The 25125-nt window shown below is 41.8% G+C and overlaps 1 protein-coding gene across 3 annotated transcripts in view; it reads left to right on the top strand.

Annotated features, from left to right (window-relative positions):
• Positions 1-25125, top strand: part of NAALADL2 (N-acetylated alpha-linked acidic dipeptidase like 2) — a 907975-nt gene that overhangs the window by 726757 nt on the left and 156093 nt on the right. For all 3 annotated transcript variants that reach the window (XM_045031272.1, XM_045031273.1, XM_045031270.1), the window contains one exon: positions 6573-6719. In XM_045031272.1, coding sequence (XP_044887207.1) covers positions 6573-6719 — 147 coding nt within the window. The remainder of the gene's footprint in view (positions 1-6572; positions 6720-25125) is intronic.

Here is a 25125-nt window from a genome sequence, read left to right on the forward strand (position 1 = left end):
CTTATTTTGAGTTAGCTCTGATTATAGAAAAAATACTGTAAAAATATCTAAAAATGTAATGAATGACCAACCTCAGAATCTAGAGTGACCCTGCTGATACGCATAGGAGAAAAAATACCTTTGGCACGCGGCCAGTCAGAGAAAGCCGCTGGTGGGCTGGGACGGTTGTTTACGTGCAGTATCCGCAGGTTCGGCCAATCGCAGCTCCCACTTGCCATGGTTTACCGTTCCAGGCCGCTGCGGGAAGCAGTGTGGGCCAGGCCACCTCTTCCCGCAGCCCCCATTGGCCTGGGACAGTGAACTGCGGCCAGTGGGAGCTGCGATTGGCCGAACCTGTGGATGCTGCAAGTAAACAAACTGTCCCGGCTCGCCAGCTGCTTTCCCTGATGGGCTACGTGCCAAAGGTTGCCGATCCCTGGTTTATTGTGAACATCCCATTTTGCACAATTTTGTGATATACATTTCCAGACCTTATTTACCAATTTGCATAATCCTGATAGTAGTCAGATTACTCTAATACAACGTACAGGGGATGAGGTCTCTGCAACATTGTCATGTAGGAAACAAAAAGGTACTCAGCATTGAAACCATGTACTAGTACTGTACATTAGATGTGTGTTTCTCTGCTGTGGGGGCAGGGGGGCAATGGAGTTACCGAAGGCCACTAATTTCACAAGCTAAAAAATATGCTACTAGACTGGTATTTCTTAGAGGACTCCTGAAAATGTCTAACTCATAGTTGGAGATATATAAAAAAGTTATTTTGGACTTAACTCATCCATTTTAACCTATAGTGTACACATTTTCACTACATGATTTGTCTTTGACTAAGCAGTTGTGTTTGCTGCGTCGTTTCCACAAACAGAAACTCTTAAATGGTGTGTGTGCGTTTAATATTATGTACATGTATTTGTATGTGGACACATAAGTCATATTGCATTTTTTATGTGGATCATATATGTTAAAGTATGAAAGTCAGGTATTGTTAGTTATTTTTAAACATCTCTTTATTGAACTGAGTATATAAGGAGCATCAGACAAATTTCTGCAGCTTCTAACGTGACTTCAGTTTTATCAAATAAAGCCGTTGACTTCAATCAGACTATTTATGTCAGTAAGTACTGCTCGGCATGAGTGAGGGTTACAGAATCAGGCCCGTAAGGAAGGGCAATGAAAGATACTGTCTAGTATACCACTCTTTCTAGACATGGATTCCAACATTTCTGAAAAGTGAAGGTTGCCTTTTCTTTCTTTTTGATCACATAAGAGAGCTAAATGCATTAATCTATAGACAACGTTTCCCAGTACATAGCGTACAGGATCTGGCTGGTTTCATAACAGTACTGAGTGGGTGGATTTTTCACTTTAAACAGTCACACATTGTGAAATTGTTAAATGTCTGCCTAATGTGTTTGAAAACTACTATTTAAAGAATGGGTGGGAGGTTAAGTGAGACACCAGGAATGAAAGGACTCCACCAACTTAAAAATCAAACTTCTGTCTGAAATGTTTTAACAATTATTATTACAAGGAGCACATACGATTAATTTTTAATTTTCATATCTGTTTTTGTTTATGTTCTCTTTATACTTTAAAGAGCAAGAATTTTGGCTGGTGTAAATTGTTCTAGCTCCATTTATGTCAATGGAGCTACACTAATTTACATTAGCTGAGAAGCTGGCCCTTTGTTTAGAGACAGATCCGTTTTTTCTTCTGGCTAGATAGTCAGCCAGGTTCCCTTGATGCTTGGATGGGTCTTCACATAGCAGTAGGAGAGAAACAAATAATCAAGAATTAATGAAAATGAGAGTGCAAAACCACAAAATAATTGGCAGTTGGAGTCAGAGTCGGAATATCATCTCAAAGTACTTTAAATAAATTTTGGGCCAGATTCCAATGTTCTGATTCATGCTGGATTATGCATTCCTCCAGCACAATCTGACTGAAGGAGATGACACTACTTGTGGTGTAGTACATGCTGTATTCTGTATGAGGAAGAAAGAGGGACCTGGCTCTTTATTTGTAATTGACTAGTCTCATGTATTTATTTTTTTAAATGTTAAAGGATGAACAAACTGCTTGTGAAACAGGCTATTAAATTACAAAGAGGGCACTAAGGAGTTGTAATATGCTATACAGACTGTCATCCAAGTGGTGTGGACTACGTTAACCTCTTACTATTCTTAAAAAAAAGCTAGGCAGCTTATTTTCTGTAATAGATGTTGAAAGCCTTTTTGCCTATTTATAATTACCTAATGCATTTGAAAGCTACATTAGTACTTGATGCTAGTACTCAGTCTTGGGTTTATTTTCTAGCTTTCAGCTTTCATTTACTGCACTTTTCTTGCTAAGATTTTGCCATTAAGTACTCCTGTGGAACAAGGATTATGAAGATATTATTGCACGGAATTTTTTAAATCAATAGCACAGAAAATGTGTACTATGTAGTTTCAATCTTTTCATTGCATTTCACTCCTTAACCCCTTGTCTTTGAGCCACTGTAGCACAGTCCTTTAAATTGTCCGCATTTCATGGAACACTGGCATTTCAAGTGAGATGACCAGATATCTGCTGCAGCGCTCTGATGTTAGGGAGCTGTGACACTGCGCCAGAAAGGGTTAAGCCATTTGCAGGCTAAATGACCCAAATTTTACCTTTAAAGACATATTAGGAAAGTATGTAAATGGTAATTAAGGCCATTTCTTATAAATAGCTTACATAGCCATGTTAGATTGACTACATCTTTGAAATGTAGACTTGTATTGTTAGAGAATTGGAAAAAGATAGTGATTGTAGTAGTCTATGTTTACCTATATCTTGTTAGAGGTTAATGATGTAACCAGACGGTTCTGGTCTGTCACTGTGTTCTATTGATTCAAAGATCAAAATGGAATATTAACATTTAGATGAACTGTGAATGTGGTAATATCATTGTCTTCATTTCGCTTTGAAGTATGTAATAAACTATATGTAAATAGGGGGAGATAAGTAGTTGCCCTATGCTAATCCATGTAGCTAATTATCAGTGATGCTTAGGAAATAGGTCTACTTCAAAGCCACAATGCTTCACCTATTATTCACTTACTGTCAAGAGGATTCCAGGAAACTATAAAAAGAACTCTTGGGCCCTGATCCTGTATCTCAGATCTGGTAAGGATTCATGAGGGGAAGTTTGAGTCACAAGACTGAGGTCCCCAGCTCCAGACTGGGTCACCCTGATATTGGACTGTCCTGGGATCTCACCCCCACCTTGAGCTTTTGGGTTCAAAGATGGGGACCCGCATGTATTCTTCCCCCACCCTAACCCTTAGGGTAGGTCTCCTTTGCGCTGCCACCAGTCAGGTTAAAGTGTCTGACACACTGCCTGTCCCCCAAGCTTCCCCTGGGGAACCCAGATTCAAACCCCTTGAATCTCTACACACAGGGAAGCAGCCCACTTCCCCCCTCCCTCTCCTCCTTCCAGAGATTTTCCCGGGGAAGCACAGACCAAATCACAGAGGGGGAAAGATTTCTTTCCTTCCCTCTCCCTTCCCTGCTTTCTCTGCTTGGAGACAACCCTTGTCTCCACAGAGTGGCGCCTAGCTTCCTTCCCCTGAATCCACAGGTAAGGAACTTAACCAAGTCCTGAACTTAAAAGAGTTTATTAAAAGAATAAAAAAAAAGAAGAGAAAAAAAATACACAATCTCTATGAATCCAAGATAGACATTCATAGGGTCTAATCTTATTAATCCCTGGAGAAATTTCTCCCTTTTCCTCAGTACAAACAATACAGGCAAAATTACGAATAATCAATACAAACACACAGAATTGCAGACACAGGATTCTTATATGCAATTACCCAGTTCTTCTAATACTCACTAGCTTGAATAGAAGAAATTAGTTCAGAGAAATGAGCAGACTTGGTTAAGCGTCTTGTCTGGTGTAGGTCCAGACGGCTAAGAACTCGAACAAAGAACACAGAGACCCAAGTTCCCGCTCTCTGGGATTTTCAAATTCTCTTCCCTGATTGGTCCTTTGGTCAGGTGTTTCACCAGGTTTGTGTTAACCCTTTACAGGTAGACCTTAACCCTTAACTAACTACTTATGACACGCCCCCCAAATCACCAACAGTGGGAGCACTGGCGGTGATTTCCTCCTAAACTGCAAAACCAACAGAGTAATAAACACATGCACTATTACATATACTACTAAGCATATAACATGTAAAGAACACTTTTTAGCCACTAGATTCTGGGAAACTGTCACGAGAGAGTGCATCAGCAACTTTGTTGGAAGCTCCTGAAATGTGTTGAATTTCAAAATCAAAGTTTTGGAGAGCTAAACTCCATCTGATAAGTTTTTTGTTGTTTCTCTTGTTAGTATGAAGCCACTTTAGTGCAGCATGATCGGTTTGTAGCTGGAACTGCCGTCCCCAAAGGTATGGGCGTAGCTTTTGCAAAGCATACACAATGGCGTAACACTCTTTTTCACTGACGGACCAGTGGCTTTCCCTCTCAGACAGCTTCTTGCTGAGAAACACGACAGGATGGAAGTTGTGATCCGGTCCTTCCTGCATTAGTACCGCTCCTACCCCACGTTAAGATGCATCGGTGGTAACTAGGAAGGGTTTGTCAAAGTCCGGGGCCCTTAATACAGGGTCAGACATGAGCATCGCCTTAAGCTGGATAAAGGCTTCCTGACACTCATCAGTCCACTTAACTGCATTTGGCTGGGTTTTTCTGGTCAGATCAGTTAGTGGAGCAGCGATTTGGCTGTAGTGTGGTACAAATCGCCTGTAATATCCGGCCAACCCTAAGAAGGATTGGACCTGTTTCTTTGATCTTGGGACAGGCCACTGTTGGATAGCCTGCACCTTGGCCTGTAGGGGGTTGATGGTTCCTTGACCCACCTGGTGTCCTAGGTAAGTCACTCTGTTTTGGCCTATTTGACACTTTTTGGCCTTAACAGTTAGTCCTGCCTGCCTGATGCGCTCAAAGACCATTTTCAAATGTTCTAGGTGTTCAGGCCATGAATCAGAGAAAATGGCCACATCATCGAGGTATGCAACTGCACAGTCTTCCAATCCTGCTAGTAGACCATCGACCAGCCTTTGGAAGGTGGCAGGTGCATTCCGCAGTCCGAATGGAAGCACAGTAAACTCATACACCCCTGCATGGGTGATGAAGGCAGATTTTTCCCTGGCGGGTTCATCTAGTGGTACCTGCCAGTATCCCTTGGTTAAATCAATGGTAGAGATGAACTGGGCACGTCCCAACTTTTCCAATAGCTCATCAGTGCGTGGCATTGGATAGTTGTCTGGACGAGTTACAGCATTGAGCTTACGGTAGTCCACACAAAAGCGTATTTCCCCATCTGGTTTGGGAACCAGAACCACTGGAGATGCCCATGCACTGGTAGAAGGGCGGATGATACCCATCTCCAACATGTTGTCAATCTCCTGTTTAATAGCAACTTTGGCATGAGGTGACACCCGGTAGGGTGGGGTCCTAATCGGGTGAGCATTACCTGTGTCAATGGAGTGGCAGGTTTGCTCAGTCCGTCCTGGGTTGGCTGAGAACAAGGGCGCGAAGTGGACTATAACCTATGGAACTAATTCTGAAAGAACTCTTTACAACTCTAAAGCTCACCATCTCTGCTATGAAACTGACCTAAGGATTTTATTCATGTCTGTATGCATAATGATCTTTCAACCTATACTCTTTCTCTTTTCTTTTTAAATAAATTTTAGTTTAGTTAATAAGAATTGGCTGTAAGTTTATATTTGGGTAAGATCTGAAATATTCATTAACCTGGTGGGTAATTTGTCTGATCCTTTGGGATTGGTAGAACTTTTTATATGATGAACAAGATTTTCAGTAATCCTCATCATATTTGAATTGTCTGGGTGGGAGCCCAAGGCTGGCCTGCTTTAAGGGGACTGTGTTTTGGGTTCTGAGTAACTCGAAAGGTGTTGCAGGAGCTGTTTTGTTGCTGGCTTGGTGAATCTAAGTATTAGAAATAACCACCAGTTTGAGGGATCATCGGCCCCATTCTTTGCAGTGTGCCCTGATTGGGCAATCTCAGTGTGGTCCCCCCACATAGGATCCCGGTCACAGGAACATTGTGCTAATCAAATAAAAACTTGATCCCATCATGGTCATTAAAGATCCCATGGCGCTCTTTTTAAGAGTAGGATGCTAACCCCACAAATCATGGCCAATTTGGGTAATTGCATCTGCCTACCTAAATTCCCCCACCACTCTTTCATTTGAATATGATATTTACCTTCACTTCCTACTCTGAAATAATCAGCCATAGTGCTGTGCATGCTTAAATATTCCACCACAGAGATTGCTGCCTTTAAATGGTGGATTAAGTTATTCCTGTCTATATATGTAGCCAGGTCCTAAGCTGGTGTGAATTGATGCATGCTGATTTGCACCAGCGGAAGATCTGGCCTGTGTTTTTAAATTGCATTGGGGTCCTTCAGGCTGAAATGCTGCATAAATATCAGATGATATTGTGAGTCATTATAGGTCAGTTGCAAATAATTAAATAACTAGAACTCTTGATTTGTTTTTGTTTTTTTCAGAGACAGAGCCTCACCTGTCTGGGGAAAATGAAGTGCCCAGGATCCAATGTGAGTTCTGTGCAGATGCAGGGTGATTCTGATTATTTCATCAACCATCTTGGGGTTCCCACTGTGCAGTTTTCTTACGAAGACATCAAAACATTAGAGGTAATTATGAATGGAAACAGACAGCAATAAAAAAATGCAGAATCTGGTTTTACTCAGTGTGATATTCCATGCCATGTAGGTTGCAGCAGAAAACTATCTAATTTTAATGGATTATTTTAGATGTTTGGAAGTTTCTCTAGTACTTAGAAACGTCAGTTCTCTGCAGTGGTGTAGCGTTCTATTTAAAAAGATTTATACTGCCTTTTGCATTTTGATAGAGCAGATCACAACAATCAAATTGCAATAGTAAGATTAATATCAAAATATAATTGTAATCTTCAGCATTCACAGTAACCCCATGATATGTGAAGTGGTTTTTCTTATTTCTTTCTTTTGAGGGACATGTTTAAGGCTCCATGTCATCTAAGAAATTACACGGTATGGATTAGCCAACCCAACTTGACAGACAGTCTGTTACAAGAAAAAAATGAATATCTGTGTGTTTCTGTTGTTCTGTCTGGCAAGGAAAGAAAAACCTCAAAATGCATTTTACATCTGTCTCCAAACTATGGGCAAAATTGTACTCTACAATCTACAAGCGGCTGCTAACTTCCATCTACTGGGTTAGATTCCCCAATCCACTAAGATGACTTTCCATGGCATAAACCCCAGCTTCTCCCCCTAGCCTGAGTATGTCTGGAGTGTAGGCTGACATTGTTCTGTGGTGGAGTTTAAGTGGGACAGGGATCACTGTGGCGGAAGAGAGCACCACTACTCCTGATTCTACTTTGCTCTGGCACAGCTCTAATTTGTCCCAAGTTTAGGTGGCTGAAGATTATAAAGACACAATTGGTTCCCTGTACTACTCACGCTGCACTGCACTGAAGCAGTGTGGAGAATCTGCCTCACTGTTCTCAATGCATTGGCCTCTGCTGGCCCTGTGCACGGGGATGAATTTCACTCTGTATGTGTAATATTAATTGCAGAGTTAAACCGTGATGCCATTTCCATAGCATAGAGAAGAACTGGTAACTCCAGCATTCTGGGCATATAGGGTGAAACCACCAGGCACTGCAATATTCTGCTCTCCTTAGATGAACAGAACTCCCACTATTATCCTTCTAGATGTCTTCTCTCCCTATGCACAGGGCCGGCTCCAGACCCCAGCGCGCCAAGCGCGCGCTTGGGGCGGCATTTTGCCGGCAGGGCAGCAGGCGGCTCCGGCGGACCTTCCGCAGTCATGCCTGCGGGAGGTCCACCGGAGCCGTGGGACCAGCGAACCTCCCGCAGGCATGACTGCGGAAGGTCCGCCGGAGCCGCCTGCCGCCCTCCCAGCGCACCCTCCGTAGGCACGTCTGCAAGAGGTCCCCCGGAGCCGCGGGACCAGCAGCGCGCCCCCTGCGGCATGCCGCCGTGCTTGAGGTGGCCAAATTCCTAGAGCCGCCCCTGCCTATGCACATAAGTTATTAATCTTCATTCCTTCCAGAGTCATTGCAAAATGGCAGCATACTTTAGCAGTGCATTTTTTGTCAACAAAAGGGGAAGTTTGGGGGTTGACAGAATTAATTAAAAATATTTTGTGCCAACAAAACCTTCTTGTTGTTTTCTTTCAAGAATCAAACATTTTTCAAGCTGCTTCTATTATTATTATTTACTTTAAAAATAAATCAAGACAATTCTAATTTCAAGTAATGTACTGCAATCAGCAAATGTTCCTATCTAGGTAACTCCTTCTGGGGAAATTTGGATCAATTTTTCTGTCCTTTGTATGAAAGAGAGACTGGGATATAACAAAACAAGCTTTTGGTTTACTGAACATCTATCACAATATCAACAGAGAGATTTCCCTGAAGTAAAAAATGACTGACTTTAACTTTATTTTTGGAGACAACTTCAAAATGGGAGTATTATCACCAAGTGTGATTATAAACAACGCATAGTGACTATTTCCTTTATGGTGAGTGAAGTAAATACGGTACATAATGCTTATGGAGAAGTAAATTCTATTGAGTCTTTTTCATTTCTGTATTTTCACCTGGGTTCAAAAGGGAAAGAAAATAAAGACCAACATTTTAAAAATATTCTGTGATTAGTTAGAATGTCATTTTATTATTTCTCACACCATGCAAAGGTCAGGACTGTGTCTTATTTACTGTTCTTTATAGCACCAAAAATTACTCATCAAATAAAATGAGACTTATTATTAATTGATTATTTTTCTTTAATGTGGGGTGAAAGTCACACAAGGTATAGGAAGACCTGCACAAGGCCCTGTGCACTGCTTGATTACAACTTAAGATACGGAATTTCACTCCTGATGTGTAACCAGTATGTTAAGCTTTAGAAAGACAGAGCTTCTGTGTGGTCAGATAAGTACAGTTTCTCTGTTCAAATGTTGTTATTTCTACATAACTGATTTGGAAAGGCATTCAGGGTAACATGAAGCTCTTCTGAGCAGAGTCTGAGTATTCTGTGTATGGATTCTTTATGTGGTTAACAAGAAGATCTAGCATTCTATTTGATGCTAACAAAAAATTGTGGAAGATTCATAAAAATTTGGGATCACAGAGACTGTCATACTGGATCAGATAGAGTGTCTAGTTCAGTGTCCTGTCTCCAACAGTGGCCAAACCCAGACACTTCTGATGAATGTATAGGAAGAAGGTAGATGTGGAGTAATGTAGCCTCCACATTTATGTCTTCTCCTAATCTCAAACAGCTAGAGATAGTCTTACGCCTTTAAACATAACATAAACATAATGGCTGGGAATGGGCCACATCCACCCTGATTGAATTGGCCTCATTAGCACTGACCCCCCACTTGGTAAGGCAACTCCCATCTTTTCATGTGCTGTATATTTATACCTGCCTACTGTATTTTTCACTCCGTGCAGCTGATGAAGTGGGTTATAGCTGACGAAAGCTCATAGCTACATAAATTTGTTAGTCTCTACGGTGCCACAAGGACTCCTCATTGTTTTTGCTGATACAGGCTACCACGGCTACCACTCTGAAGCCTTTAAACATGAGGTTTAATATCTCTTTCACAAATGTGTTTGTTATAATTAATTATGGTAACTCTGCATATTCTTGTTATCCATATAAATGTCCAACCCCTTTTTTAATCTTGCTGAATTCTTGGCCTCAGCAGCTTCATGTGACAGTGAATTCCACAGTTTAATCACAGGTTGTGTGATAATTATATTTCCTTTCATCAGTTTGAATTTCTCATCTTTTATTTTCATTGAATGTCCCCTTGTTCTTTTGTCCCCTTGTTCTTTGGCTGGGAGACAGGAAGAATAGAAGTTTGTGAGCTATTTTCTCTAGATCATTCATTATATTCCATACTTTTATCATGTCTCCTTTCAAGTAATAGTCTACATTTTCAAAAGTGAATTTTTGATTGTCTAACTTGAGACATCTTATAGGGTCCTGATATTCAGGAATTCTGAGCACTCGCCTTCTGAAAATATATTCCTTTTAAGGTGTCTCAGACATCCAATACCTCTAAACACCTTAGAAAATTGGTGCCAATGTTTGTGAAAATCTACCATGTGGATAGAAGAGGACATGAAAATAGTGTCTGTTTCCTTATTTCTAACCATGAAAACATTTTAACATCAAATTTCTCTCATTGTCATGTTAAGCACTTTCTGTGCCTACACATGTTCCCATAGCAGTTTAGATACAAAAATTAAACTGAGTAACAGGGCTGGTTCCCTTTTCATCCTTAGCTTTGCTTGGCATCTGCACTGCTAATTTGCTAATGATTCAATTTCACAAATGCAGAGCAACCTATGGATGTGCCAAATGTTGGAGTGATCCTCCTTAGAAGATATTATGGTGTTAATTGAAATGTCTGTAGTCACAAGCTTTAGTTTAATAAGAAGGTTTTCAATTTGTAAACATTGTTGCACCTATTAGGAGAATCATTCTGTTTCAGATTAAGTACAATGCAGAGGTTGGTTTAAAGAAAATGAAAAAGCAGATGCTCTCAGATTAAGAGGCAACGTTTATGACAGGCTTGTGGTCCAATACACACTTAACAGCTGTTGCATGTAGTTTCTGTTCCAGATCTGGGTATTCACTATATATAAGGCATGTGAAAGAATCTCCATTGTATTAAAACCATAGCAACATTTATGGTATTAACACAGAAGTTCCCATAAATATTGCTTATTTTACTTCTATAGAAAGTTTCATTTTCCATCTTCAGGTTATTTTTACAACTATTAATTATCATTTTGTTTTGAAAATAATGGAGCAATATAGCTAAACTTGTAGAAGAAAATATTTGTGCATTTGATTAAATGTCACACAATGAATTTGAACTTTTAAGGCACCGCACTCTGTTTAAAATCCAGTTACTTTATCTCTCATATTGTAAATTAATACCTGAAAGTAAATTATGTGATAGATATTATCTCCAGTCTTGAAGTTGATGTACCGCACCTTTCAGACCTTAATGTGTTTTGCCCTGAACCTCATGATATCTGCTTTATGTGAGAAATGAAACACTTAGCAAAATATGCAAATTTATGTAGGCAAGTGGATGGGTTTTTAGTATAAGCAAAGTTACTCAGCATGATTAAATTTTGGATTCTCTTGATTATTTATTGTACTGGTTATGGGAGCAGTTAATCTTCCATCATTTACATGCCACTTCATTGATTTATTAACATTTCCTTACTAAACTGGTTCAGTGGCTCTCATAGTATGCTATATACTACCAGACATGAGCAGTTCAGGAGCGATTTAAGGATGCTAAATCTATTTTCTGGAGAAGGCTGGGAGTATCAAAAATGATAGCACCATTCTGAGAGAGGCACAAATTATGCTGATCTTGCATCCATTCTGTTATATATTGCAGGAAGGTCCAATGCATAGCTTAGTAACTTTTGCCAGATACAGTAGCTGTTTGTTTCGTACACCTGTCAAACAGCACATGGTATCATGTAAAACCAATGCAACTCATCTAAGAACTGGTCCATTCAAAGTACCTCTCTCTGGCAAAAGGGTCAAAGAGTCCTCCCCCTAGTGTCATATACAGAGCAACAGTTACAGCTCAGCTACGGAAACGTATTTCTTGCATAGTATGTACAATGCTGATCCTCAGAGAGAAGGTTATAAAAACTGTACATTGGCAGGAGCCTGAGAAATAAATACGAGGAATTAAAAATGTAAGAGGAAATGCTCAGACCAGAAGAGTGAGCAAAAATATCTTTTTTGAAATTAGCTAATCTACTGAAGCAATGTTTCAGGGAGGTGCGATTTTGATGGCAAACACCTTTGGTTAGAACTGAGCAAGCAGACTACATACTAAGTGCACAACCACCGGGATAAAAATGTACTAAGTGAAATGTAGTTCATCTGTTTACTAACAGAAATACACAGCATTTTAGCCTCCTGGTAAGAAATAAAATCGGAAGAGTTTTCAAGCAGGAAAACCACAGTATTAATCTCTCCTTTTTCTAAGGGTCCTGCTGTTATTGCTTCAGGGGAGTCTTTGTCTCCATAGGCTCTGGGGCATTAGCTTTACCTCTAGGATGGATAACAACAGCTTGAAGGTCACCTTGATTCATCATGTCAACAAGAGGAAGCCCAAGTTTAATACACAAGCAACTGGAGAGCTGGTATCCACTGATTCCCCTGCTCTTTGGGCCCTGTTTGAAGTGGAGTCTGAGCAAGAAGCAAATGGTTTAAAACAGTTTTCCAAACTATTCAAGCTAATTGTAGGAAATCTTAAGCAACAGTGGAGGAGTCTATAGAAGCAGTGAGGAGTTGTGCTGAGAACACATCTGAGCTCTCCTAATAGAGAAAGGATGGTTCAGTGGTTAGGGCATTAGCTTACAACTTGGTGACCTGGATTCAGTTCTAAGCTCCACCACAGACTTCTTGTGTGACCTTGGGTGAGTCACTTAGCCTCTCTGTGCCTCAGTTCCCCATTGTAACATGAGGATAACAGCCCTACTCTCCTTGCAATAGTGTTGCAAGGAAAAATACATTAAAGATTGTGAGAGTGCTTAGATATTACGTGATAGGGGCGATATAAGTATCTAAGATATGTAGACAATAACTGAAGGTCCATGACTATGTCTTCCTTTTCTCAATGGCATTTAATGATACTATTACAGAAACAATCTTACTCAGAGCTGCACAAGTGAAGACATTCTAAAGCACAGTAGTTTGGTACATCATTGTAACTCTCCATGTTGTGTAATATCTACATTGGTGGTGCAAAATCCTAGACTCGACAGAAATTCCCATGGAAAGGGTAAATTTCAAGTGCTATTCTTTTCATTCCATTTTTTTACAGTGCATTTCTATATTCTTGAATGTACTAAATTTGTATTTTCACAATGGTGTGGCTTCATATCAGTAAATAGAGCATTTGATATAAAAGATGATTGTGCTCCATGATGCTGAAAAATACATATGCATAATTGCCAAACCACAGTATTTGACACATTGGTCACTGTGTTTATAAAGGTTCTATTTAGGGATGAATCTTTTAGAAGTGTTTTTGTTTCACCTTCTTTATATTCCTTACCTATGGTCTGAGGGGGTTGTAATGAGCAATACAAGTCTGATACTGCTCTGAGCTTCATTTCTGAACATCAGGAACAACTGTTGAAGTCAGTGGCATTACAGTAATGTGAGATCAGAATCAGTTTCTGTGTGGGAATTCAGTTTTCTATTTGGTTGTTCTTGGTTCCAGTTCGGTGCATTGATTGTAAGTGCTTGCATGTCTGGTATAATGGAGACTATCCTTTCATCACTTAATTATTTCCCCTCTTCCTCTGCCCTTACGTATTGCTTTCTTTCTTTTTCTTTCTTCCTCTGTCTCAGTTTCTATTCTTTTTTTATCTCATTAATACAGTAGTTTTATATAAGTCTGTTTACTTCAGATGAATAATTGATAGCTATGTTCTTTCATATGAAGTAACATCCACCTTAGGTTGAACTCCGCTCTTGTAAATGCCCTTCATAATCTAAGTAAATCTGATTGAAGTCATTTAAACTATTTTTCACAGCCTAGCAGATGGGTAAACAGGTTTGTAGTTAACAGTTGTACTACCTGCTAGTGTACCCATGTGCCAAATAGGGAGAGATCTCTCTAAGACATCTAGAACAAAGGAGGAAAGAGGAATGAATTGTGTCTGGGTCACCATTGCTAGGCAAATGCACAATTAGCAAGCCATGCCCAGAAGTTTCTGGAATTGGGTTAGGTAGTTTTCTGCATGTTCAGTAGACTCCCTGTAGCTGGACTAATAAACTCCACTGGGGGCAAGTAGTCAGGTCAGCTGTTTTACAAAAGGACATCTGAAGCACAGCTATAGGAGTAAAAATAGCCTATTTCCCCCTAACTCTGAAGCATTTTGCAGCAGGTTAGTGCTATTGTTAACTTTCCAGCACAAGGAAGCACTAGCAGTATTAGTTAGAAATAGAGGAAATTCTGAGGATAAACTAAGTTCTTTCATTTTAATTGTATACCTCTCATGTTATTTGATTTTAGACAAACTGTTTTAGTTACATTGTTTTCATAGAATCATAGAATCTCAGGGTTGGAAGGGACCTCAGGAGGTCATCTAGTCCAACCCCCTGCTCAAAGCAGGACCAAACCCAACTAAATCATCCCAACCAGGGCTTTGTCAAGCCTGACCTTAAAAACCTCTAAGGAAGGAGATTCCACCACCTCCCTAGGTAACCCATTCCAGTTCTTCACCACCCTACTAGTGAAAAAGTTTTTCCTAATGTCCAACCTAAACCTCCCCCTCTGCAACTTGAGACCATTACTCCTTGTTCTGTCATCTTCTACCACTGAGAACAGTCTAGATCCATCCTCTTTGGAACCCCCTTTCAGGTAGTTGAAAGCAGCTATCAAATCCCCCCTCATTCTTCTCTTCTGTAGGCTAAACAATCCCAGTTCCCTCAGCCTCTCCTCATAAGTCATGTGCTCCAGCCCCCTAATCATTTTAAACCAGTATAATTCACCAACTCTTTTCTTATTTAAATGTGATGGTGGAGAAAGAGTGATTGGTATTTTGCTAGTCTCTGTTTTGTATTTTTCTTGTAACAGGGTTTTTCATTTATATACTTAAACATAGGTTGGTTGGTTAATGAGTTAGCTGACTAACTAATTGAGTCACTCCACAGTCCAGCAGGAGAAAGAGTCTCTTTGGGTTTCAGTTGGAGATTTCTGCAAGCAAGAGGAGGGAAGGTATTATTGCAGTGCTTTTGACTTAGTAGACTATGTAGAGTTGACGAACAAAGACTGAAACTCAGGTCAACTCACCCTAATCTTTTGGAACTCTGAGTTACTTCTCACTGGGTTTCTGTGGGACTAACCTGTTTAGATTTAATTTGTGTTTTATTTATATTTATGTATAATTGTGAAGACAATATATGTGGATTCTGAAGTAGCCTTGTTATGTAGTATAAATTAAGCTATTAACATTGTTTCTTTATCATTATAAGATGTAATTAAGTTGGTACTTAATTCTTAAGTTCATTACACTTGTTCTTTGTGGACTTGATTTTCACAATCCTTGCTGAAAATCCTCATTGAAAGAATTCTGGGTCTCTATGTGCTTTTCTGTAGGAATTATTTTAAGTACTAGGAGAGGGGTAATGAAGTAAACTCCAGCCCTCCCCAAGGTTATCCTACCATAAAATGGTCTTTGTTTTACTGTGCACATTCATTAATTATTGTGTGATTTTTCAGTAATAACTCTAGATATGTCTAGAGAAGACTTATGAATGGGAAAAGAAAGAAGTGATGAGAAGTGGGAGAAGGAAGCAATTAAAGAAAGAACTCTGGATTAGCTTGGTTAGCACAGTGTTGTGCATTGTTTTGTGCAAATAAATGTTTGAGAAGGTGGAGTTATAGCTTATATCCAAGCGGAAGAATGGGACTGACACTCCTGAGTTCTGTTCCTTTGTGAGCTTGAATAAGTCACTTAGGCAAAAACTTTCCAAAAATGGCCACTGATTTTAGTTTTCTCTTATATTTTAGGCTGCCCAATTTTAGGCATTTTGGTTCAGAATTACAGAATGCCTGAGCACTCCTAATTCTGTTTGATGCCAGTAGGATCTGTAGGTGGTCAATACATCTGAAAATCAGTCCCAAGATGAGTCCTGTTGAGACAACCAAACTTAGTAGACTTTTTGAAAATGTTCATCTTAATTTCTCTGAGCCTGTAAAATAGGATTAGTTATTCTTGCTCATCTCTTAGCGGTAGCTAGCCCAAGTTTGTTTAATGTTCTGACTATGAAAAGTGCTATAGTCACTAGGCAGTGTGGCCTAGGGCTAGAGTACTAGAAAGGGACCTAGAAAGCCTGGGTTCTGTTCTCAGGTGTGTTACTGGCCTCCTGGGTGACCTTGGGCATGTCACCTTACCCATCTGTGCCTCAGTTTCCCCATCTGTAAAGTAGGTATAATGATACCTCTGTAAAGCACTTTGAGATTTACTCATAAACTACATAAGAGCTAGGTATTATTTGTTAATATGTGTTTATTAATAAATGCATAACATTTTAATTTTTGCAGCACTTTTAGTGCCATTTTATCTGTGAACCGTTTGGAAGAGTAGTTGGCCTTCTTTTTTTAGGAAGGTAACTCATACAATGGTATTACTGGGAAACTAGTATTAGAATCCTGGCTTTTCCCTACACATTAAATTAGCTCAAATAGAGAGACAGAATAAATGTTTAGGGGTCTGTGGAAATTATTGTCCCCAGTACTTTCTAACAGCAAGAGAAGTGTCACCATTCATGGAAGAATTTTAAATCTACCATGGTTACTGGTCAGAGTGATTGCAGAAGTGATTGGCTGGCTGGGGAAGGTGTTTGGGAAGGCAGAATCTCCCTGCTGACAGTCACTATTTGAAGGCTAGTGTCTCCTTGTAAAATCAAATCTCTTTTGAACGAAGAGGGAGTATCTCTGAGGATAACGTGAGGCTGTGAATTGGAGAAAGTAAGTGTGGCTGCTGACAAATGTTTGTTACCTACACTGTGGGGATTTTGCTAATCTTGCCCTGTTGGTGGTGAAGGACAGGAGAAGACTATGATTCTGGCTTGACGAGGATGGATGTGTATCTATTCAAGCTGAATGATGGCACCGCTTCACCACCTTTAGTACTCAGGCCTATCATCGCTGCTGAGTCTCAGGTTCATGTGTAATATTTGGTTTTTCAAGAGACTACTTAAATCAAATTAACGATTCCCGAATATTTGTGTTGGCCTGTTTGAAACAGGTTAATGTTGACTTTATTTTTTAAAATGTATCACTAGGGAAGGGGCAATTTCCTCTTTATTGTCAGTGGTGATTCTGGCCTTCTCTGGATACTGGCTAAGCATCTGTCTTCTATTTCATTCCTTTATCAATCTCACTGAATCATAGAATATCAGGGTTGGAAGAGACCTCAGGAGATCATCTAGTCCAACCCCCAGACAGATTTTTGCCCCAGATCCCTAAATGGCCCCCTCAAGCATTGAACTCACAACCCTGAGTTTAGCAGGCCAATGCTCAAACCACTGAGCTATCCCTATGTCAACCTCCTGTTTTTTCCAGGAGTCTCCTGGAATCAGGTTCCATCTCCCAGAGGCTACTGAAGCCAAACTGGGAGATTTTAGGTGCTAAAAGTCCAGCAGCGCAGCAGGGCTAAGGCAGGCTCCCTGCATGCCCTTGCCCCACGCCGCTCTCAGAAGTAGCTGGCATGTCCTTGCAGGCTCTGGGGGTGGGCAGAGGGTCTCAGTGCCACCGCCCCCAGCGCTGACTCCGCAGCTCCCATTGGCTGGGAACTGCAGCCAATGGGAGCTGTGGGGCGGTGCTTGCAGGCAGGGCAGCATGCGGACCTCATCCCCCCTAGGGGCCACAGGAACATGCTGGCCACTTCCAGAGAGGCGTGGGCCCAGAGCAGGCAGAGCCTGCCTTAGCCCCACTGCCTGGAGCCTGCATCCTTCACCCCATCCTGCACCCTAAACCCCGCCCCAGCCTGAAGCCTCCTCCTGCATGCAAACTTCCTCCCAGAGCTTGCACCCTCACCCCTTCCTGCAGCCCAATCCTCTGCCTCAACTCGGAGTCCCCTCATGAACCCAAACTCCCTCCCAGAGCCCTCACCCCATCCTGCACCCTAATCCCCTGCCTCAGGCTCAGCCTGGAGCCCCGTCCCACACTCCGAGCCCCTTGGCCCCAGTCCAGAGCCTGCCCCACTTCCTGCACCCCCCCAACTCCCTGCCCCATCCCAGTGAAAATGAGTGAGGTGGGGGAGAGCGAGCGATGGAGGGAGGGGGGAGGAAGGGAGTGGGGTGGGGTAGGGCAGGGGAAGGGACTCGCGGAAGGGGCAGAGCAAGGGTGTTTGGGTTTGTGTGATTAGACCAGAGGTGGGCAAACTATGGCTCATGGGACCCTCCTGCCCGGCCCCTGAGCTCCTGGCCCAGGAGTCTAGCCCCCGGCCCCTCCCCTGTTGTTCCCCCCTCCCGCAGCCTCAGCTCGCCCGCCGCCGGCGCAATGCTCTGGGTGGTGGGGCTGTGAGTTCCTGGGGCAGCGCGGCTGCAGAGCCCAGCCAGATCCAGTGCTCTGTGCTGCGCGGTGGCGTGGCTGGCTCCCACCAGGCAGCGCAGTTGCCTGTCCTGCTGCTAGCTGTGCCACCAGCCACCAGTGCTCCAGGCAGCGCGGTAAGGGGGAAGGGGAGTTCGGGGTGGTGGTGGTGGTCAGGGGGCGGGGTTGTGGATAGGGGTCAGGGTGGTCAATGGGGGTTGAATGGGGGTAGAGATCCCAGGGGGGGCAGTCAGGAATGAGGGGGGGGTTGGATGGGGTGGCGGGGGGCAGTGAGGGGCAGGGGTTCCAGAGACAGTCAGGGGACAGGGAATGGGGAGGTGGATGGGGCAGGAGTCCCAGGGGGGGCCATCAGGGAACAGGGGGTGTTGGATGGGGCAGGAGTCCTGGGGGAGCTGTCAGGGGGCGAGAAGCAGGGGGAATCAGATAGGGGCCGGGAGCCGGGCCATGCCTGGCTGTTTGGGGAGGCACAGCCTCCCCTAACCAGCCCTCCATACAATTTCCGAAACTGGATGCGGCCCTCGGGCCAGAAAGTTTGACGCCCCTGGATTAGACAGTTGGCAACCCTACTGCATAATTATAATACCAAAAGCAACAGGGTGGACTGGATGCTGCTGTGCTGTCTCCTTGTGCACCAGGCCAGCTTCCAGATGCAATTTGGCCTTGACGGCTTTTACTAGAAAAGGGAATTTACTGTGTTCCTACTGATTTACTACACTTATCATTACATAGCATAGCTGGGATGAATATTTCATAGATAAAGACATTGAGTTGATAAAAATATGGCTTAGTTTAAAAGTGCTAGCAGATCAGCTTAAAACTCAAAAGTAAACTATGGGATATTTGATAAGTGCTTTAGTTATATGAGTTAATAAACATTGAAAGCTCTCTGAGGCTAAATGTATAGTGCAATACATTAGACAGAAAACCTGGAAAAGCTATTTGGCAATTACAAATAAAAGGCATCAGTGCTTACATTCAAGTGCAGTGAGAGTCGATTTCAAAAAGCCCAGCCTTTCTGCATTTTCTGAAAGGAGATGGCACCTGCGTTGTGCATGGCTGTGGTGCCTCTCAGAGGGAACACTGCTGATGAGCGAGCCTAAAAAAGGTAAAGTCAGGTTTGCAAAACATGGAATTCCAATTGCATTTCACCTGAGTGAAGCCCCCTCTGTGTGGAATACTGGGATTGGTGAGGTCAGTGCAAGCTCAATTGCAGAAGCCTTTGCCAGATATTGAGAGTCAGCCTTTCTCCTTTCCAGATGTTGCAAATTCAGAATGCACATGTATGTGAATACATTTGACAGGGACTGAAATGAATTAGGTGATTATATAATGCCTGGTACAATGGGACCACAATCTGATTGAGGCCCTTAGTTGCAACTGTGGTGTGGATGGTTTATAATAAAGCATTCCCTTTTACTCCTTTTCTTGATATTTTTGTAAGCCTCCAGAGGCTTGGTTTCTGGACGCTTTCTCATAGGTGAGGTAGACTAGCCACAGGTAGCATTCCCTCAAGAAATTGTGGTTTCACATAGCTTGCAGTCAGCTGTAACAAGGTTACTTTGATTTACTCTAATTGGAAATTGTGTATAGTGCAGTGTTTCTCAAACAGGGGTCGCTGCTTGTGTTGGGAAAGCCCCTGGTGGGCCGGGCCAGTGTGTTTACCTGCCCCGTCCGCAGGTCCGGCCGATCTCGGCTCCCACTGGCTGCAGATCGCTGCTCCAGGCCAATGGGAGCTGCCGAAATGGCTTTCCCTACACAAGCGGCGACCCCTGTTTGAGAAACCCTGCTTTAAAAACTTTGTCTTGGCTTCTTCATGACTGCATAGGGTAGAAAATAAAACCTTGATTTGCTGTGGTTCCAGTTAGTGATTTGTTTGTGTTTAGATTTAATCATGATCATGATAAACTAACTAAAGTTACATTGTTCAGCATTTTAAATAACTTTCATGTCATTTGCAATCATAGGCATGTGCAGGGCGGGAGTGTCTTGATCCTTTGTAGAGATTGAAATAGACTATTACCATTACGACATTTTCTGTAGTGTACCATTCTACAGTTTCACAAAGAAACGAATTCTTAAAATTACAGCTAGTCGGTTCTGAATGTTATCTACTTACTATTCATCCTTCTCAGCACATCCAGTTATAAAATGGTTCTTCTCTCATAACAAAAGCTTATATTCCCTCTCCAATAACATGGCAGGGTACATCAAGATTACTGCTAGCATTATCAGTTTGTTTTGAGAAAATAATTTAGTGTAAATTATAAAAAAAAAAAAAACTAGAATTTTTTTTATTATTTATTGCAGAAGATAAATTTATCATGAAATATTTTATGCTAGCTGTCCAAGCTCTGGCTATGTAAGGCTTACAGAACATTTACTTTTACCACCTATTCAATAAAAGTTGTTTTCCATATCTTCAGTCAAACTTAAATACAGGCAAAAAGAAGTGTAAAAATGATCTGTCACGTTATTCACAGGCTGGACCAAAAGAATGCAATACCATGGCCCACTAAGCTAATTTAGAAGAAAAATGAAAAAAAAGCTTGCTTTAAAAGGGCCATTGATATGTAATATATGTAGAAGAGTTTAGAATTTTGACAGTTGGAGATTGTATCCTCTTTAGAGAGAATGCATAATGATTTTTATTTCTGTTGAAATATGCATAACTTTTTGAAGGTAACTTTCAGCTTTCATTAGAGTCCTCAAGAGTGAGTATTCCACCATCAGTGTAAAAACAAAGGCTACCAAATCTTAACTCTTAAGAGAATGAATGTAAGTCTACGCCTCTCCCCCCACTTACTCTTTCTTCTTTCTTTTCACTATTTTTTAGAGAAATTTACTGCTGCTTCTTGATTTGATTATTTAGATGCTTAGGCTTCCACACCATATGCTGTTTCAGGAAAAATAAAAAACAAAATTCCATTGTTTACATGAAAGGAAAACAGAAGCTGTCCTTGACAGGGAGAATTTAGGGTCTAGTGTATGGGAAATAACTTTCATGTTATGTTTCTATTTTTTTTCTATCTTTGCTTTTTTTATTTGTGTGTATTAAGGCGTGGGGAGAGCTCCAATATATATTGGCCTCGTGTGTTTCAAAGTAGTGAATGGGATTCTGCAGCATGAACCCATTTAGGTCAATGAGAAATATGCGGTTGAATCTCTCTGAGACATTTTGTATTACTTGTTTTGTTTTTTTGATCTGCTTGTGAAAGCTAGTGACTTGTACAGTTTTAAACTGAGCATAAAAACTTATGCCACCTCCATTTCTCTACTATCTGAGGAGCTCCAGGTTCTAACATCTATTCACTGTGGGCCAGATTGTGGCCTGTCTCACGTGGAAGCACAAGCATACTCCTTTGTGCTGGCTACTCGTACCACTGGTAGTGGGGGTGGGGTGAGGGAGGGGCTGAGAGCAGCGTCCATGAGGCTTTTATATATCCCCAAAGAGTAACAAAGAATATATGTCCTAGGTCAGCTATATGCCTAGAGCATGATGCTTCCCCTGCAGAGCAAGGGGAAACCGAGTCACCATCTGCCTTCCTTTTTTCCTTTAGAGGAGCACAGTAACATTTTGCTTGTGGCAAAGCCATGACTGAACCCTGTGTGACCTCGGGCAAGTTACCGAAATTCAGTTTATTAAAATGGGTGTAATAAGTACCTCATAGGAGTTCTGTGTTTTTAATTGTCTGTAAAGTGCTGCTTTGAGATCCTTTGCTGAGTATGATTATTTTTAGCTGAGGGCTTATTATGAGCCGCAATATAATCAACAAATCCTGCACCAGTTTTGGGTATTCTGCATGTCCTTCCTTTGGCCCTACTGCTACAGACTGTTTATGGGATGGTTTGTTGTTGTTTGTTTGGGTTTTTGTGAACCTTTCTGCCTCCTTCATGCAGAGCTGAGTTTTTATTCTTGGCTCACAGTAACTGTAAGAAAATCACGTTCCATTGATTTCAGCCAAGTTGAAGAAGGTGAAATGATGGAATCAACAGAAAACTCCACTTGCACTTCCCATCTATGGCTTAGCTAAAGACTCATATATGCTGGAAAGTAGCATGAGGTAAATAATTACCTTCCTTGTAATCAGTCCAAATAACCTATTCGTCATCAGTGCACCAATTAAACCAAGAAGCTCAGTTTTGACCTCTCTTGTTCATGGACTTTTGATTAAAGGATAGACTTATTAGCAAGAAGAGAGAAGTTTAGGTAAGGGGAAATATCCATCTCGGCCTTTATTGTTTTAGCCTTTGTCTCTGATTTTCACTTACCTTTGGGTAAACAAATAATCTTTGTTTTGAAGAAGTTGTCTTTGAGTCTCTTTAATCAGCTCCTGTCACGGGCACAAACATAGCTGGGCCTGTTGGGTTAATGCTATTGATGAACGGGGGATCTGCATCCCAGAGAGCCAGTCTTGAAGGTATGTCTATACTGCAGCTGGGAGTGTGAGTGGCAGCTCCTGTAGTACACCGCATGCTAGCTGTACACTAGCTATCTCGCTAAATACAGCGGTGAGGACACTATGATGTGGGCTTCAGCTAGACAAGCCTGTCTGACCCTCCCTCGTATGTACTTACGCTGCGGCATCCCTGCTGCTGCTTTTAGCACATGTATATCTACACAAGCTGCCATTCACACCCCACTTGCAAAACAGACGTCCCCCAACAGGGGTTGGACTGTGTGATTACACCCAGAGAGGGTGGTAGAAAAACCTGCCCCCCAAGGGGCGCACTGAAGAGAGACTAAAAGATGTCTAAAGAGCAGCTTGCCTGTAACTGTGACACAAACATAAACATTTTATTATAAGGATCGTGGCTGATCATTATTCACTATACATAGGCCGTTTAAATTTACACTCTCTAGCAGATATTTGTTCAGGATTTTATTCAAAAGGGCAGTAAAAAAGAAAACCCACCATTTCCCAGATTTCACAGTACAAGTACAAAATGGAAATCAAGAAAAGTGCTACCTACCACCCAGCTGTCACCGTCCTTTTGGCTGACTGTGCTGCCCCACTGCTATTGCCTTGTTTAAAAAAAAAAAAACACAAAAAACCTTTTCCCTCCATTGATTCAAGGTGGACTGAATATGCCCACAGAACTTAAAACAGCCAGTAAACAATGTGCAAGAGAGACAGATATTCCCCAGGGGCAGTCACAAAGTCTGTCTTCACTGCTGCAACATCTGAGCTGCAATTTACCTGAGAATGTAACATGTATTTTAATGGGAAGCAGCTGGAGGTATTGCAAACAAACACTGATTCTGCCACTGTAAATTCCTGACTGGAGTTTTCTTCCCTCCCCTCCAGCAGGGCTCTTGTGAAGCATTCTTGTATATACAGTATATCAAGATGACACTATGGAAGACAACACAGCCAGTGGTCCAGCTATCTTGGCAAACCATCTGATGTGTAAGGCAAAGAACTCTATCTCACAGTGTAAATATTTCAACCCTGGTTTGTCCCATGACCTATAATCTGATCTATTGACAAATCACACAGTAGCATAAATGGGATTTGCAGTTCAAATTACAGTATTTAAAAACAAATTAAAAGTCTGTGGAGTCTGCCTAACAAGATTCAATATTATAATAATCTGTATTACCCTGGTGCCTAGCGGCCATGGTTATGGACCAGTACTCCATTGTGCTAGGCACTGTACATCCTTGTCCCAACTACAATACTTATTGCACTAAAAGCTTTGCACCGCATGCCTTAGCAAACAAAGAATTGGTATCACTGTTAATCATGTCGACACAGTCACAGCTGTTGTGCTACTAACCCAAAATACTGGTAGTTCACCCCTGCCTGTGATACCATGTCTGTCTGTCAGTAGTATCACAATTACTCTTACTGCTCCTGTCTGTTAGGTCTATGATGGAGGACAAAACATAGGGGCACCTAAGGCTTACTAAACCCCCTACCACAATGGACCTTTGCCTTCTTTTACTTCTAAGTACTTGATCTGTCTCCATTGTAAGTATTTCTGAGGTGTCTGTCACCACTGTATCATGCACCATAGGTATTTATTAAACATTTCAGAACTTTGTCACCTGATCTTATCTTTACCCCAATTCTAGATTACCCCCTCTCTCCTCTATTTGTACAGTCCTTTTCCTATCTCTCTGCACTATGACCAACATTGTATAATCTTTAGTGAAAGGTAGATCTAGCATATTGTTCTGAATCTCTGCAGTAGGGCTTTGCTAAATACCCTCCGGCAAGGCATTCCCCAGGGTCCCATTTTTGAGATCATTCTCTACATCTAACACTTGAGAGTCTGAACCTAGCTTCTCCCATGGCATTAGTCCTGCAGAGTGCTGTTTTGAAAGATCATATAAAGGGAAGCAGCCTCTGAGAGAGGCGAGTCCGAAAATATTCAGGGTCTGATAGAATAGTCACTAGGACTTTGAATTCAGTCTGGAAGTGAACAGCGAGTATGTGGACAAAGAAGTGATTTGCTCTTTTCAGCTTCAGTTGCTTAAGAGGGTGAGCTACTTTTTGCCACTTGGCTTCTGCCTTCATCGTCTCAAGAGAGAATGAGCTCCAGTAGTTTGACTATTAAGTCTTGGAGACCTGGCCCAGAGTGGTGGGTCCTTGTCTGAGTGGATGTGTCAGAAGATAGTCTTTCCCACTGTTCTGCTCTCTGTCCAGAGTAATGAAGAGTTCAGCAGGACTCAAAGGAGTGTGCTACCCTGAGGATCTGCAGCTATGTGACCTTCAGTGGTGGGGATGTCACTGCTTTGACAAACATGTCCAAGTAGTTTCCTTTTCCCTTTTCTCATTGCTCTTCTCCCAGGATTTTTGGACCAGCAGCTTTTCTTCCATTGGTTTATTTCTTCCAGGCTTTGGGAGACCTTGGAAACAATGGAGGCTGTGTTTGAGGAGTATTGCTGAGTGTCCTCTG

The sequence above is a fragment of the Mauremys mutica genome, chromosome 9 (genome assembly GCF_020497125.1).
Source record: "Mauremys mutica isolate MM-2020 ecotype Southern chromosome 9, ASM2049712v1, whole genome shotgun sequence".
Taxonomy (NCBI): Eukaryota; Metazoa; Chordata; order Testudines; family Geoemydidae; genus Mauremys; species Mauremys mutica.